Source organism: Anoplopoma fimbria, chromosome 16 (assembly GCF_027596085.1).
Source record: "Anoplopoma fimbria isolate UVic2021 breed Golden Eagle Sablefish chromosome 16, Afim_UVic_2022, whole genome shotgun sequence".
Taxonomy (NCBI): domain Eukaryota; kingdom Metazoa; phylum Chordata; class Actinopteri; order Perciformes; family Anoplopomatidae; genus Anoplopoma; species Anoplopoma fimbria.
The window spans coordinates 12529264-12545056 of record NC_072464.1 but is presented as its reverse complement, the minus strand read 5'-3'; the positions used below and the strand labels follow the sequence as shown (position 1 = coordinate 12545056).

The 15793-nt window shown below is 39.6% G+C and overlaps 3 protein-coding genes across 3 annotated transcripts; all 3 read left to right on the top strand.

Moving 5' to 3' along the window:
- Positions 1-386: 386 nt before the first annotated feature.
- hoxd11a (homeobox D11a) lies at positions 387-6143 on the top strand. Its single transcript, XM_054615618.1, has 3 exons — positions 387-427; positions 4711-5321; positions 5908-6143. The coding sequence occupies exons 2-3, from the start codon at positions 4718-4720 to the stop codon at positions 6141-6143; spliced, it is 840 nt and encodes a 279-aa protein (XP_054471593.1). The 5' UTR covers positions 387-427; positions 4711-4717.
- Positions 6144-10178: 4035 nt separating this feature from the next.
- Positions 10179-12023, top strand: hoxd10a (homeobox D10a). Its single transcript, XM_054615655.1, has 2 exons — positions 10179-10926; positions 11755-12023. Exons 1-2 carry the CDS (start codon positions 10179-10181, stop codon positions 12021-12023), a joined length of 1017 nt encoding a protein of 338 aa, XP_054471630.1.
- Positions 12024-14162: 2139 nt separating this feature from the next.
- hoxd9a (homeobox D9a) lies at positions 14163-15546 on the top strand. Its single transcript, XM_054615523.1, has 2 exons — positions 14163-14742; positions 15237-15546. Exons 1-2 carry the CDS (start codon positions 14163-14165, stop codon positions 15479-15481), a joined length of 825 nt encoding a protein of 274 aa, XP_054471498.1. The 3' UTR covers positions 15482-15546.
- Positions 15547-15793: the final 247 nt, after the last annotated feature.

Below are 15793 nucleotides of genomic sequence, written 5' to 3'. Positions count from 1 at the left end.
CAATATTGGTCTCTGTGTTTGTGTATTTCATATGATGGCCTGTTCATGTGGTGGGGGCCTAGTGTGGAAGCAAACAGTCAAGTTCATGTTTACGGACAGATAAAGGATTAACAAGTCAGTATTACGAGATATATTATGATTGCATGTCTATTTCCTAATTGTTGTTATTCAATTGAATGCCCGAGTTTCTGTCCAATGAATTGTAAATCTGATTAAATGAGAAAAGTAACAATGTTTTTGTTCTATATGTCCGCGTCCACATTCAAAGTCGGTCCGTGGAGGAAAACAATTGAGTGCAAAAGGGTGTTTACTTCCAGTGCAAAAAAAACCAACAAGATCTTTGTTGATAGAAAACATTCTGATGGTGTTGATTAAAACTGCTTTATAACAGTATTAATATAATAGTGGATTACTTCTGTCAGACCAGGTTTTATCTTATCTGCACAATTAATTACAGATCAGTTGCTTCATAAAGTATGTATTTAAAAAAGGATCAGAGCAAAAGTAAATCCGAGGCATAATTTAGATTGAATAGATCGTCACAGTAAAGACGTTATTTGTAAAATGACGCATTAGACCAGCAATCATTTTACGCACGGACACACGTTTTGTAAAATGGACCCAACCTGCAGATTAATACATTTGTAAATAAAGATCATTTTAAAAATGATTAAGCCTGAAGTTATTGTGAATCTTGTGAATCATTTTATTTTTTTAAGGCAGTGTATCGAATAGCCTAGGTTTCAAGTTAATCCACCTCATTCAGGGCCTATTGATCATCACATACCTGTAATCTGAATGTGCAGAATGTGGCAATAGTCTGCATCTCTTCCACCATATTTGACAGATTTAAAAATAGCATTCGATAGGATATACATTGGAGTCCTCCATTGTTTTTTTTGGACTGTTTGCAGTAATGAAAAGACCAGCATATGCGTGTGCTGTTACCTTTCATTTACGGTAAACTGAATACTCCCCACTTTATAAATCGATCATGTATGCATAAAGAACGTATTTGTTTCATTTAGGCTATTCAAGGACACTTTAATATCATCTTAAAACAGCCCTCTTCACTTTAAATGACATGTCCTAGTCTGCATTCAGCTATCCCTGCAGCACATGGCCCTTTCCTTCTCTGAAGAAGCTTCAGAGGTTATATAATATTCAAAACAATATTTTCACAGCGAGCAGAACATAATCACCGACTGTTTTAGAAATATTATGTCTGAATCATCCACCATATTAGTTGTAACTTCAGTAGCAAATACTCCCCAAATTTTTTTTTGCTAATATATGTTCATTTTCTTATTCTCCATATGAGTCACGTGTTTTTGTGTGTGTTTGTTTAGCTTTTTCTACTAATCTACCAGAATTAGCCTGCATGCCCAAATCTGGAACATTTACATGGTGGCTTATGTTGGTGAATGTGCATTGTCCATTCTTAAATAAAATAAACAAACGACACACTCACACTCACACACACACACACACACACACACACACACACACACACACACACACACACACACACACACACACACACACTTCTACATGGCAGAGCGGGGTTACCGTTGATATGAACAAATGGATCTGGTGGAATTCAAAAATAATATAGGCATCTCTTTAATTTCTTTGCACTTTACGCACACCAAAAACAGGCTCGTACGTGCGTAATACGTGAGTATTGTTCGGGTGTGCGGTGTATGTGACTATGTTTAACAGAATCATTGTTTATATTCTTTATATTTACCGAAACACAGCACTGTTGTTTTCACATTTTGACAACGTTGAAGCCTACAGGTTACAGGTGGTCAGACTGGGATTAAAGGCAACCATCAAAGGGTTACCAACCACCAACATGGCCACATGAAACATTACGTGAGTGAATCTAATAATGGACCCTCCCGTTGCATCATTATCACGTCATCGTCACTGCATCATTGCAACACGAATTCACCACTGCAGTCATATCAAAGGCTAATGAGAGACAGAGTCAAATGTCCCAGTCATTTGTAATGAATAGGGAAGACATGGTTCTTCCATCAGGGACTGTTACAGATGCTAGTTTATTTCTTTTGGTCTTTTATATTGTAGAGGTGTTGTGGCAAAGTGTGTATATTTTATTGGCGCAATTTTGCTAAATTTTAAATATTATTTTGCACACATTCTACATTCACACACCCAGACGCTGCGGGCCTGTTGTCCCAAGTGGAGGTTTGTCTTTTTTTTTCTCAGTTTAAAATCGTTCCCACACATTTTTCACCTACTATTATTTATTTTTTTATTGCTCAGACTATTTTGAACGGATACAAGTTTTCTATGCGTCCGATGAAGAATTGGTTGCTTTATTGCTTTACTGCCAAATGCAGCCAGACAGCATCATATAGCAACATCAGATAGTGGGGGCACCGAAACAAAGTTAAGGTCAAGTTAGGCTTTGCATTGCTACATGCCACAATATTAGCACAAAGCTAATTCTCCATATGTAGAAATTAGTTGAAACTTAATATGGACATTTTTTTAAGTATTTCCCCATTTATATTTGGTAAAATTGTAGTAGTAGACAATTTAGCTTGAAATTAAGTTTGTTCCCTGACAATTTTTAACTGTACCTTGTAAAACTATGGAAATGTGAAATGTTGAAGTGAACATGTGACTAATACATTCTTTGCTGAGCGCATAAATGAGTGTCACAGTCAAAGAAAATCCCTATTTTAATCCAAAAAGTGGAAAACGAATCGAGGAATGATATTAATTATAATAATTAAAATACTTATGGTGTCCACATTTCAAAATGCTTCACAGCAAACAGATAATTGAAGAACATAACAGCCACAATCTAAACGAAACAGTCCCACCAGTGACGAGCAACAGGTCGCCTTAACTTTGTTTGAGAATTATAAGAAATGTAGTTTTAGTTTTTCACCAGAGTACTGTTGGTGATTTATAAAGATGTCTCTTTGCAACCTCAAACTTTAACCGCCGCATAAATAGTTTAAGAGTGTTACATTTTCACCCTGATGTTTTGTTTTTTAAATAAATTCAAACTTGGTTTGGCCTGCATGGCGTTAACTGCCTGCGGGGTTTCAACGTGAAGTGTGGTAAAGGTTGAAAACAAGAACAGCCGACCACAGAGCTGATTTTACCCCCAATAACAATAAACCAAGTCCTCTTTGAGCTATTTCCACATTGTGCGTGACCTTCAGGCTTAAACTGAACAATCTACTTGTCCTCTGACTACAACACTGGCCTTCAAATAGAGCTGCGTTTCTACTTGATCTTCACAGTTCGCATGGTAGCTGTGTGTTCTCTGTCCAGCATTGGGCCTGCAAAAACTATGATGTACTTTTTTTTGTCTTAAATTGTGTTTGTTTTTTTCCTTTCTTATTTTCTAACAAGTAAAATAATAGAGTATGGATATAAAAATCATACTCACGGAGGCAAACTGAAAATATAAATGGAGGCTTGAAGACGTGTGTCCGTGTTCACCAGTGTTTTAACTCCGTTGTTCTCCACCGAGAAGAGGGGCCTAAACTCAGCAGGCATGGCTGCCTTAGTGCAATAAAATGATTTGGGTCGAGAGGCTTGTTGCTGAATGCTTCGTGGACATCACAGACGGTCAAAGCCAGTTGTTTTGGACTTGGCCATGCTTAATGTGCACAGTGATTCATGCTCGCGGTTGACTTATGTTGCTCTGGCATCCAGAACCAGCTTTTCCTGCATTTTGCAGTAGCATATACTAACACACACTGCAGGGTGTTTAGGTTGTTGTAGCGCTCGTTCATCTGCATTTATTATAAGGCTGTAACAAATGAAGAAGCAAGAATGATGTATAGGGTTTGACCATTCTTATACAAACAGAGTTCAAAGTTGAGTCGCATATGGGCTTGTTTGCATGTTTCGCACTGGAATTTATACATGAATGTGTAAAAGCACAGTCAATTTGTGGTCTCGTTATTTATTTTTGTGGTGCCTGTGCCTGCTTGCACGATGCTGCAGGCCAAGACAACTGTATCTGACAATGACTTAAAATATGTCCCTGTTGTGTATTTAAATGTCTTCCAACCAGCGATTATACGCAATGAAGCCTCACATTTATTTGCATAAAAAGTGACTTAATGAGTAGCTTGTGGATCACAGGGGCTTCTGGGTTGACTATGCAGCTGAAGTGGATTCACGGTGGCCTTGGTGCCATTTTTTCTTTTTTTTTTTTTTTCTCAAACTCTGCTTTAAATTCGTGGCTGAACTTCAACGTGTCCAACCTAACTGTTGCTATAAACGCACGTTGTCTACTAGTATAACGCATATGTTATTACATGTCATTATACAATGACGATGGCGCAGTAAAGCTTTCAATTAAATATTCCAGCGGTGGTTCACAAATTAATTTTTCCTAGAGCTATAGGGCAAGAAGGCTGGAGAGGAGTTTCCTCTGCAGCCAGGGAGCCAATGAGTCTCTCGCATGCTCTCACATGAGTTTCTCCGGTCAGTTTTTTAATGACTGATATTGATGTATGGTAATTCCTTAGCTGGATCACATGACACAATTACCTCAAGAATCGATCAAGATGTATTGCAGGTCTGCCTACGTTTCCGATTTTTTCTCCCTGGCGGGGTCTTTCCACGCGCCTGTGGTGCTATAGATGGACAAAGTTTAACACAGCCGAGCTGCCGGTTGCTCTCCTCTGTTGCAAAGGGGAGACGGGGAAGAAGAGATATGACGGAATACGAGGATCGCAGCTGTGCGTCAAATATGTATTTACCGAGCTGTACTTACTACGTTTCGACGCCAGATTTTACATCAGTCTCCTCCTTTTTACCGCAGACTACTTCGTGTCAGATTAATTTCCCCTATTCCCCCAACATAGCCCAGGTCCAACCTGTCCGAGAAGTCGCGTTCAGGGATTATGGACTGGACCATCCAAGCAAATGGCACTACAGGGGCAATTACGCGTCTTACTACTCTACGGACGAGATAATGCACCGGGACTTGATCCAGTCCTCCAGCAGCAGGGCGGATGTGCTATTCAAAAACGAGTCCTTGTACGGTCACCACGGTGGGACGAGCTCGCCGTGCAATTTCTTCAACGGCGTCGGCCGAAATGGGGTTCTCCCCCAGGTCTTCGACCAGTTTTTGGACAATCCTAACTCGGACAAGCCCAACGCGGAGCTCCCTAAACAAAAGACAGACTCTGCTGCTCCCACAGACGCTCCGGATAACAGTCAGGCCTTGACCAAACTGGAGCAGGACAAAGCTGACCCGAGCGCGAGCGTCGACGAGGACTCATCCTCCAACTGCGGCGACAAGAGCAGCCAACAAAGTGAGTATTTCCCCTCTTTGGCTCGGATATAGGATGTGTCGGTTAAACGGTAGAGTGCCTGGACTGCAGTGTGTCAACCACTGAGACCGTCCAGGGTTATGTGACTCTTTATAAGCATGCAAAAGCTTTTATATCCCTATAAGATTTAGTTTACGGTTGTAAAGGTATTTACAATGGGGAAACAGTTAAGTAAACCGTGCTTTAAAGGCTGCCCTGTGTCTGATAACAAGGCAGTGTGGCTGGAAGTGATTTATATTGATAAAAGATCAAGAAAATTGTTTTTGTTAAAGTTTATTGAGATGTTTTATAGGTAATGCTATGCAGGTATTACAACACTGTTAAGGAATGCAGTAGTCTACCTGCATATACTTCCCTATATAAATCAGTGCAGCTAATCTTAATGGAAAATCCCCCTTTTTATTTCTTTAATTGTGTGTGTTTGTATGCTTACGTGCGTATGAGAGGAGCCTTTGTGCAGAAATAAATAATTAAATAAATAAGTGTAACCTTGATCCTGTAAAATGCATTATAGTCTTAATTATAGTACACGATCTTCAATAGTTTTCCTGTTTCTTCTGTTGTGCAGCTTCATCCACCAAATCCAGGAAGAAGAGGTGCCCTTACACCAAATACCAGATCCGAGAACTTGAACGAGAGTTTTTCTTCAACGTGTACATTAACAAAGAGAAGCGGCTTCAGCTGTCCAGGATGTTAAACCTGTCCGATCGGCAGGTGAAGATTTGGTTTCAGAACAGGAGGATGAAAGAGAAAAAGCTGAACCGCGACCGTCTACAGTATTTCACTGGGAATCCTTTATTCTGATACCTGGCATAGCTGTGCGCGCGGACACACACACACACACACACACACACACACACACACACACACACACACACACACACACACACACACACACACACACTCACACTCACAGGAGTGCAGGAGCCATACACACATGTTTTAAAGACTGGTTCCTTCGACATATTTGAACCCTCATCTTGTTCAAACTGGTTTTGGTTTTTTTTTTTTTTTTTTTTTTTTTTACATAAACTAGCATTTGGAAAACAAACAAGATGCCATATTTGTTTCAATTTCTGCCTTTATTTATTTGTGTCCATATATTTTCGTGTTATTGGCAACAAATATTCAAGCAAAGCGCGAGCTGTGCTTTCCCTATTATTTATATGAAATATATGTAGGCGTCCTCCTTGTGTACTGTCCATTTATTAGACGCATGTAATGCACGTTGTGGTGTGAAATAAAATTAGACACGACACATGTTGTATCATAGTCACGAAACTTGTCACATGAACTTAACCAAGTCCAATAAACATAACACGAGCAAAGGGGGATTTTTCATCAATGGAGAAATTTGGCGCTTGCAGGCCTGTTCGTTATTTCCTCTGCTTTAGGACGCGGGTTGTTTACTAAACCTTGAACCGTCTAGACAGTATAATAAACTTAGCTGTAAATGTCTAAATAGGGGGCTATTGGACTTTGGTGTCCCAACCCCCAGACCACAAGAGCTCTGCTGGTCTTCCCTTTCTCTAAGCTACACATGTTTGGAGAAGTCAAGAGATTTCTGCTAATCCCGTCCATATTAATCTGCTTTTGACATTTTTTGGGCCCTTGTATTGGTATTTGCTGGCTGGGATAACATGGAGGATATTACAAGACAAAGTACCGCCATATGGAAGGATAAGTACTTATCCAAGTTTATCTGCTTTTCTATCATTCTCAATAGGCGAAATGTGGCTTTGACGCCTCTAAACTGCTGCAGAAGTGAAAGATTTTTGATTGTTGGCGAGAAAAAGCGCGTTTCCATCACGACTTAATGCAGGTGAAACGTTTCCATCTCTGTGCAAGTTCACTTGATCACAGGCTGCTTTACCTCAGCAGTGTGTTGTATATCTGTTATTTTTGTAATCAAAGGAACGGAGTAAATAAACGTATTCATTCCACACAAACAGTCGCTTTATTGATCATTCATGTGATTGTTTTCACTTCAGCTCTATGCAGAAACAATCGCACCCCTTGTTTCAGCGTCCTCTATCAAAAAAAAACAAAAATAGTTGGAGATTAATGTTTATTTTATTTGTGGTTCATCACATCTACGGTTATTTCCCAAAAAGGCTATAGAGAACTGGGGTTTCATTAAGCGTTTAATTGGGTTGTCATCATGTCCCACAGTGAAACTGCTCTACCGACTGTGTAGAGTGTCCCTGTGTATCCACATGAGGGCAGGCTTGCAGCTTTGGCTGCAAGTGGAGACGCAGAATTCAGTCAATTTTAATCTAACCTGCATGAAAATCATTCAGTGAATGAATATCCGTTCAACACAGGTTTTGTTCATGTTTTAGTTGGCCTGAATTGTTTAGTTTTTTAACGTCCAAAAACACTTATTTTTGTGTATCAAACCATTTAGCAGTGCAGGCTACAGATTAATTAAGAAAATAAACACCCGGTTAATCTTTATTCACATTATTTATTTTTCTCAGTGCCCCGTTTAACTGATGCAACTCCCGTGTCTTCCAGACGGCAAGTACATTTACAAGTCATGTTCAAGTGTTTTGAAAGGACAAACTAAATGAATAGGATTTTACTCAATGTCTTTGTCACCTGAACCTTTTTTCTAAATACAGACTTCGATCTTTACCTGCAGGCCGCACATGATTGAAAGCTATCTCTAGACTCCATATATTCTATCATTGTGGGGGATTATTGTCCTAATGTGCTTATTAACATGTCCTGTTGCAGCTGTGTAACTGTTATTATATTATTGTTTATCTCACTCTGGCTATTTGCTTTTAAAAATATAAAACCTACTGCAAAAAAAGACAGCGTTTTTGCCTGAATCTATAATAATGATAATGATGATCATAATAATAATAATAATAACCATATCGGTGTCATCTTTAAACTCTACCCTCAGGCTAGGCTTTTTATTTTGAATATTATCTACCGTTATGTTTGAAATATAAGTGGATCTCCTAATAATTGCCTTTATTGTTGCTACTATTAATATTATTATTTTTAGTAGTATTAACACTACATAACCCGAGGTCCAATTTGTTTTTCCACTTTTACGGTACTTGTGTAACAAACATTTTGTGCTATATGAATTGTTGATTATACCTAAAGAATACACACAATATTAAAGTGTTTTTCAGTCAAGTGCGTCACATATGCAAAATAGAGCAACGATATCGTTCAACAATTTCATTATTTGAAACAAGATAATTAAAGCAACACTGGTGCCAGTGTTTTTAATTATCTGTTAGGCTAAATGTTTTTTTTCTTCCATTAAAATAACCGAACGTGGTATAACAATGAGTGTATTATACTTCAGTGATAAATTTGGGTTAACGAGCCTTTATTTTGTTTGTGAATCTTGAGATTATTTGAATAGTCTATATGTTTATTTAACCCCAATTTAAATATCCAACAGCCTGGAAGACAGATCTATTCAACCTCTCAAATAAGTTGTAGTATTATTTAAATACTTTCACATAAATACCAAAGATATCATTATTTCAAGCTGCATTTACTGTGTTTTTTTTTTTGTTTATTTGTAAAATACCTGTATGCTCGTTGATATTTGTGGTCTAACATCAGATTTTTTTATCAGGCACGCTGTTGCACACATTTGCATTTGCCTTCCTTGCAGACTAAAACAATGGAGCCCTGAGTATAAAAATCACCAGGCTGTACACGACGGTTTTATTTTGAACATCTGAAATTCCTGTGAAAAAAAAAATAGAAGATATTGTGCTTAATAATCTGTGCAAATAATAAAGGACCAGTTTTCTATCAGTTTCAAGTGGAATTTATTTGAAAGGTAAATCCTTGCAGGGTAACGATGTTGACCTTCATACATACTGAGCTTCTAGAAGCTTATCAATTTAAATGTGTTGAATAGTAAACAGATCTAAGTTCCACATTGTTTACTTCAATGCTGACATGCTGTAGGAAATATATTATATAATGTATATATATCAACAGGGGAAAAAAAACCTATACACGAAAATAAAACAAACCTAAAACCCTGACATATTGCAAGCTTGACAGAGCAAACAGTATATTAACAATGTGTATTTGTTTATGCTGTTATCCATTCTTTCAACGATATTCATGACTGTAAACTATATGCAAATATGTGGACTCTGTTGGTATGAATGGGTTATAAAAAAACACAACATCAAGTAGAAATGGTGACATTCTTTTAGATGGTCTGCAGTTGTCGCCTATGCGCCATATAAGCAGCATTTTACGCGCACACATTTACACACACTCATGTATCTCACGCAAAGACACACATACCCTGTGAAGCATTTAACTCATTGTAAACATTTAATTGAGTATCAGTTGTAACACACGTAAGATCCACATGAAGGTGGACTATTTTCGGCTACAACTCAAATAGTTTTTTTTTTTTTTTTTTTTTTTTTTTTTTTTTTTTTTTTACTGCCATTGTTTCAGTTTGGTTGAACAGCCACTGTTAAGCCTGTAAACCAATTTCAAGTCCGTGTTGTAGGGGTCGCTGTTGACCACGTCTGCATCCGCAGTTCGAGTGTGTGTGTGTGTGTGTGTGTGTGTGTGTGTGTGTGTGTGTGTGTGTGTGTGTGTGTGTGTGTGTGTGTGTGTGTGTGTGTGTGTGTGTGTGTGTGTGTGTGTGTGTGTGTGTGTGTGTGTGTGTGTGCAGGGAGAGGAGGCTGCGTCTCAAGGCCATTTTCAAATCTCATTGGTGGGCTTGTCATGTGGTCGGGAGGCATCCTGACTTACGCGGAGATTGTTTTTCCTAGATATGTCATCTTACAAAGGACATCTCTCTCCACCTAAAGAACTTAACCCCCCAAAATGTCCTTTTCTAGTAGCTCTCCTGCGGCAAATCCATTTTTAGTGGACTCTTTAATTGGTGCTTGCAGGTCGGACAGCTTCTACTCCAGCAGCAACATGTACATGCCGTCTGGCTCAGAAATGGGAACTTACGGAATGCAAACCTGTGGACTCCTGCCGTCTTTTGGCAAAAGAGGGGAGGTCAACCACCAAAATATGGGCATGAATGTCCACTCGTACATACCTCAGATAGATAACTGGACTGATCCGAATAGACCCTGCAGAATACAGCCGCCCAACCAGATGTCAAACTGTACATTTTCACAGAGCATAAAGGAAGAGAGTAACTGCTGCATGTACTCCGATAAGAGAGTACAGAAAGTCAGCTCGACAGAGATCCCCGCATATTCTGACGTTATATCCGAATCTTGTACTGTCGACGGTCCCGAGGTCCCGGTTCCGGGCTATTTCAGACTGAGTCAAACTTATGCGAATGGGAAACATCAGGAAAACTACTGCCACGATCCGCCGAGTCCAACCCAAACACTGACGCAGCTCAGCCGGGTCACCCCGAAACCGCAGCCCTCATCGGCGCCTTCACATTTTGCTGAGGTGGAAAAGAAAAGCGAGGAGGTCCAGCAAAAGCCCGAGACCTCAAGGACACCGGTCCCAGTAGAAAGCCCGGATCCCAAGTCCATCTCCGGGGAGAAAAAGTGCAACATGGAAGCCTCTGTGTCCAGTCCTGAGCCGCAACAGAAGGAAGGAAAAGGTGGGTTGGCTACAATGAAAGCTTTTATCTTGTGTCGCTGCAGTGCTGAGAAGGTTCCAGCATCATAAAACCAAGTATAAAACACAAACAACCCTAAAGTCGTAATGTTTAATGACAGTCTTTCTCAGGTTGCAGTAATGGGCAACAGAGAATGGGTTTACCATGCAGCATGCAGGCTGTGTGTCCCTCTGTCCTCAGATATTTAAATCCAAATAATGTGCATTTAAAAAAAAAAAACATTTCACTCTCTGTTGACTTATATTTGGTCATAATGCACGGTTTTCAGAAACTGAAATCATTGCAATCTATGTTGGATAGATGCAAAATGAATCACTCCAGGAGTTTATACAATTGGTGCATTTGCAGCAGTGTAATTCAGAATAGTTGAGTCTCTGTCTTTACCTAGATAATGATAAAATCTGTTTAAAATTCACAATCAGAATCAGCTGTATGTTGGCCATTTATGCCTTTAATGAATTTGTCTCCGATTTTTCGGTGTATTTTATTTAAAGTTGCAATCTTTTTGAATTCATTCAAACATTTTAATACATTTGAAGCTTTGATTAAATTAATAGTATTTGATCATATGTCAAGCTGTGTAAAAATGTGTTTCTGATGTGCAGCTTCATCAGTTGGGGGTTTAATTTTATTTCTATTTTATTAGTGGTGTCTTGTACGTGACTAATAACACCCCCCCTGCATGTTATTTATTCTGGGGAAACATTTACAATATATGTTATTTCCCAGAGGTGTAATCCAAAAGCAGCAGGTGAGTCTGTCCAAACTGAATCTCTGAAATACTGAATGCTATTATTTGAATCTTTGCAGTCTGCGACGCACCGACAAGCAACTGGTTAACTGCAAAAAGTGGGAGAAAGAAAAGATGTCCCTACACAAAGCACCAGACCTTGGAGTTGGAGAAGGAGTTTCTCTTCAATATGTATCTGACCCGAGAGCGCCGCCTAGAGATCAGCCGGGGCGTCAACCTGACCGACAGGCAGGTCAAGATCTGGTTTCAGAACCGCAGGATGAAACTGAAAAAAATGAACAGAGAAAACCGCATCCGTGAACTGACCTCAAATCTCACCTTTTCGTGAGCGTGCATCTGTGTGTGGTTAGCTGTCTTTCATGTTCTCTCATATTCAGGTTTAATGCTTTAGTGGCATTAGACGTTTATCTTCAATTTCAACGAAACTGTGACCATATAAGCCAATATAAGTACTTTTTTTTTTTGTGTGGCGTCGTGTATTTGTTTTGTTTCATATCAGGGTAACACTTTTTGGTCTTAAATTATTGGAGAAGTAGATGTCTTCCCTTTAGCCAGTAGACGTGGATGTTCTGTTGTGTCGCGTTTGGAAAAGAGTTCTTATTTTCAGTCATGAAAGCACATTTATTGTCGTGTAGTGCAACATTTGTTTTTACAGTATAAGTGCAAGCCATTTGCTCAACAGTGAAATGTTTCTATGGCGGAAAACGATGTTAATCTGTGAATATGTTGCATGTTTGTGCATGTATATTGCAATAAATTGTCAAATGATATTGTTTTGTGTTTGTTTATGCTATCAAAGTCTCTTGTCTACAATTACTTTAGGTACCTCGCTATATCACTGTCGAAATGTGGTATTATTTGCATGGACCCAGATTGCTTTAAACTGCTTTGAAGAGGAAGGAAACATTTTTTTTTTCTAAACGAGCGTATTGCACTTTACTGCAAGAAAGAAATTGTCTTCCAAATCTATTCCTAATGCGTTTAAATGTTACTGCATTAGAGCATAATTGTTTCTCACTTAAGCTGACGATGAACCTACACGATTAAATTCAAATATTTAGTTTATTGTCTACCAGCAGTTTAAAAACATGCGGTTTTTAGTTGTTATGTTGAAATATTTTGTCTATTATTACAAGCTTTTGAAGACATTCCAGCTCCCCGAAGACAAACTGAAAACTAGACTGATATTTGTGAAATTACGCATAAACAATCCAAACAAGATAACACAAAATGTCCCATCCTTTCTGTGTACAACCAGTGCAGCAGAGCGAGGCAAAGAGTCAGAGGTCGTGTAAAGAAATAAAGGTGGTGTTTTGATTCTTAGTTCTGTTTGTGACTAAACTATTAGGGCCATCAGATGGGTTTGGGTACGTTCAAGCACAATTTAACAGACAAGTCTTAGCTACAAGTCTTAGCTGGTCCTTCCTTCTGTGCGGCAAAGGCCTCAGCAGCCTCGTCGGATGTAGTTTAATTGTCCAGAATAACTTTTTTATTTTAGAGAATACCTTTACTTTTATGATATCGCTGATGAAATGACATCCCTATCAGGCTGATCCTGTCTGCGGATCTGACCTAGATCTTGAATGTATTTGAAGGTCAACAAACTATTTTTAAAAGAACCTCGAACGTTCATTTATGTTAAAACAAGGCGAGATGAAGCCAATTTAAAATGAGTTTACAACTTTCAGACAGCAACACACAGAAATACTTTGCTTCTCCAAGAGTGTTTTTATTTTTATTTTATTGACGGCATGTATAATCACACGCACCTCATAAAACATTTATTGACGCATAAAGACATTATTGCCTTCCATTCAATGAATACAATAATTTCACAACTGCCCTTTCCGGTTTCGCATTTAAAAATAAAGCTTAACCAGAAAAAAAAATGTTAAATCGCCGAGTAATAATAAAGGATACACCGCAATGTGAACGGAAATGGCTTCTGTTATTTTACAGCATGTTATTACATCTATTTTACGAGGACTCCGTAAGTCTATAAAGCCTTTTACAAGCATGGGGGGTATCAGGATGATATTAGACGCCTTTTCTCCAACATTAAGATGCTGTGTGTTGGTAGACTATGTGTAGGATATGAACATTTATTATTCCCTTATTTTAGCTGCTTGTATTGTTGCAGCGTCCCGCAGCCGCCGTACATGAGAAAGAGGAAAAAAAAAAAGAAAAAAAAGAAATGTGCATTAATTTGATAATTTGAGCGATAGTTTTTTTCCCTCAGTCACATCTGATGGGTCTTTTTTTTTAATTATTATATCTGAAATGAAAAGCTAAATTAAAACTGACCAAGAAAAAAAAAAAAAAAACAGCGCAAGGACATGATTTACTCGCTGTATTGGTAAATATGACCACGTGATCCATGTAACCAATCCCTGTAGATGCAGACCAGCAAAAAATACTATGATTGTTCATAGAGGGACGCTTCCCGTAACAGTGCAACCCTTATTATATGAGTAGGAAGAGATCAAAAATGTCTTCCAGTGGCACCCTCAGTAACTGCTATGTGGACGCTGTGATGGGCCAGGAGCCGGAGGACGCGTACGGTGCTCGCTTCATCCAGGCTCCGCACACGGTGACCCCGAGGCCGTCAGGTGCCGGGGACAACGCAGACTTCTCCTCTTGCAATTTCGCACCGAAGTCCGCCGTTTTCTCATCGGCTTGGTCTTCGGTTCACCCGCAGGGAATTTATCATCCGTACATGCACCACCACCACCACCACCACCACCAGTCCCATCTCCCCGCCTCGGACGGCAGATATGTGGGCGTCCGCTCCTGGATGGACCCGGTCTCCAACCACGTTTCGTTCGCCGGATTTCACTCCAGCAGCCGCTCGTACGGGACAAAGCCGGAGATCCTGCCACCGAAAGCCACAGAGTGCGACCCGGTGGAGGCTCAGGCTCGGCCGACCGCCGGTGAATTCGCTTGCGGAGGATCTGAGTGTCCGGAAAAAGCGAGCAAAGAGCTCAGTGGAAGTGAACTTTCGATTCACAGCGAGCCCAAAGAGGAGAAACAACAACAACTTGACCCAAGTAAGTAAACGAAATAGCTAATCCTGATTTACAACCCTAAGAACTGGACGAGCTGGGTGTGTAAAACTGGAGGTTTTACTAACCTATAAAAGTGTCTCGTAGGCTACTATGGCTCGGCTCGGGAAGGGGAAATACCCGCCCTGCTAGGGCTGTTACAGAGGATCCTAGGGCTTTAACATGTCACAGAACACCCCAAATAGAAGCACGTTGCTTCTTTTTTAATGAGATTTTACCCCAGATAGACTTAAGGGATACATCTAGATGTTGTTTTGTTTCTTATTCTATCTACCAGTAATAATAATAACATGTAGGCCCTGGGTAGCTATCTTTACGCATTGTCTATCACATTAAACAATTCCTCATTTTGCTTTTTCATTTCATACATAGCATGTGTGCTCACAGCATCCCTTAACCCTAATTGATTCATCATTTTCTGAAGTTTAAAACGATAAAACATCTTCATCACGTGTCTTTTACTTGTGTGTGTTTTTCAGACAACCCTGCAGCAAACTGGATCCACGCACGCTCCACGAGAAAGAAGCGATGCCCGTATACAAAATATCAGACTTTAGAGCTGGAGAAGGAGTTCCTCTACAACATGTATTTGACAAGAGACCGACGCTTTGAGGTGGCCCGCATACTCAGTTTAACCGAGAGACAAGTGAAGATCTGGTTCCAGAACAGGAGGATGAAGATGAAGAAGATGAACAGAGAGAGGAGCGGCAGGGAGCTGCTATGAAATCACTGCCTTTTGACACATTTGTGTACCAAGGAAGCCATCTGAACAATTAAATTCATTTTGGTAGGAGCATCGGTAGCCATTTTTTTTTTTTTTTTTTTTTTTTTTAGACCCTCTAGAGTAATATTGCGTGTCGTTGTCACACAGTGTTGGCCTCGAAATGGGCATACGCAAGAATGTGTCTTTGTGACATTCAGACTGGATCCGTCAAACGCTGTTTCATCTGATATGTTCCTCTGTTTTGCATTTCACTCAACCGCAAAAACAAGTTTCAGATATGCCGAGCCTCCCTTGTCAGTAGGAAACGTGTCT

What these genes read in the sequence shown, in the direction of transcription:
- hoxd11a (XM_054615618.1), top strand. Translation starts at nt 4,718, where the DNA reads ATGACGGAATACGAGGATCGCAGCTGTGCGTCAAATATGTATTTACCG. An exon ending in CGACAAGAGCAGCCAACAAA is followed by an intron (nt 5,322 to 5,907) that starts GTGAGTATTTCC and finishes TCTGTTGTGCAG; the next exon opens with CTTCATCCACCAAATCCAGG.
- hoxd10a (XM_054615655.1), top strand. Translation starts at nt 10,179, where the DNA reads ATGTCCTTTTCTAGTAGCTCTCCTGCGGCAAATCCATTTTTAGTGGAC. An exon ending in GCAACAGAAGGAAGGAAAAG is followed by an intron (nt 10,927 to 11,754) that starts GTGGGTTGGCTA and finishes GAATCTTTGCAG; the next exon opens with TCTGCGACGCACCGACAAGC.
- hoxd9a (XM_054615523.1), top strand. Translation starts at nt 14,163, where the DNA reads ATGAGTAGGAAGAGATCAAAAATGTCTTCCAGTGGCACCCTCAGTAAC. An exon ending in ACAACAACAACTTGACCCAA is followed by an intron (nt 14,743 to 15,236) that starts GTAAGTAAACGA and finishes TGTGTTTTTCAG; the next exon opens with ACAACCCTGCAGCAAACTGG.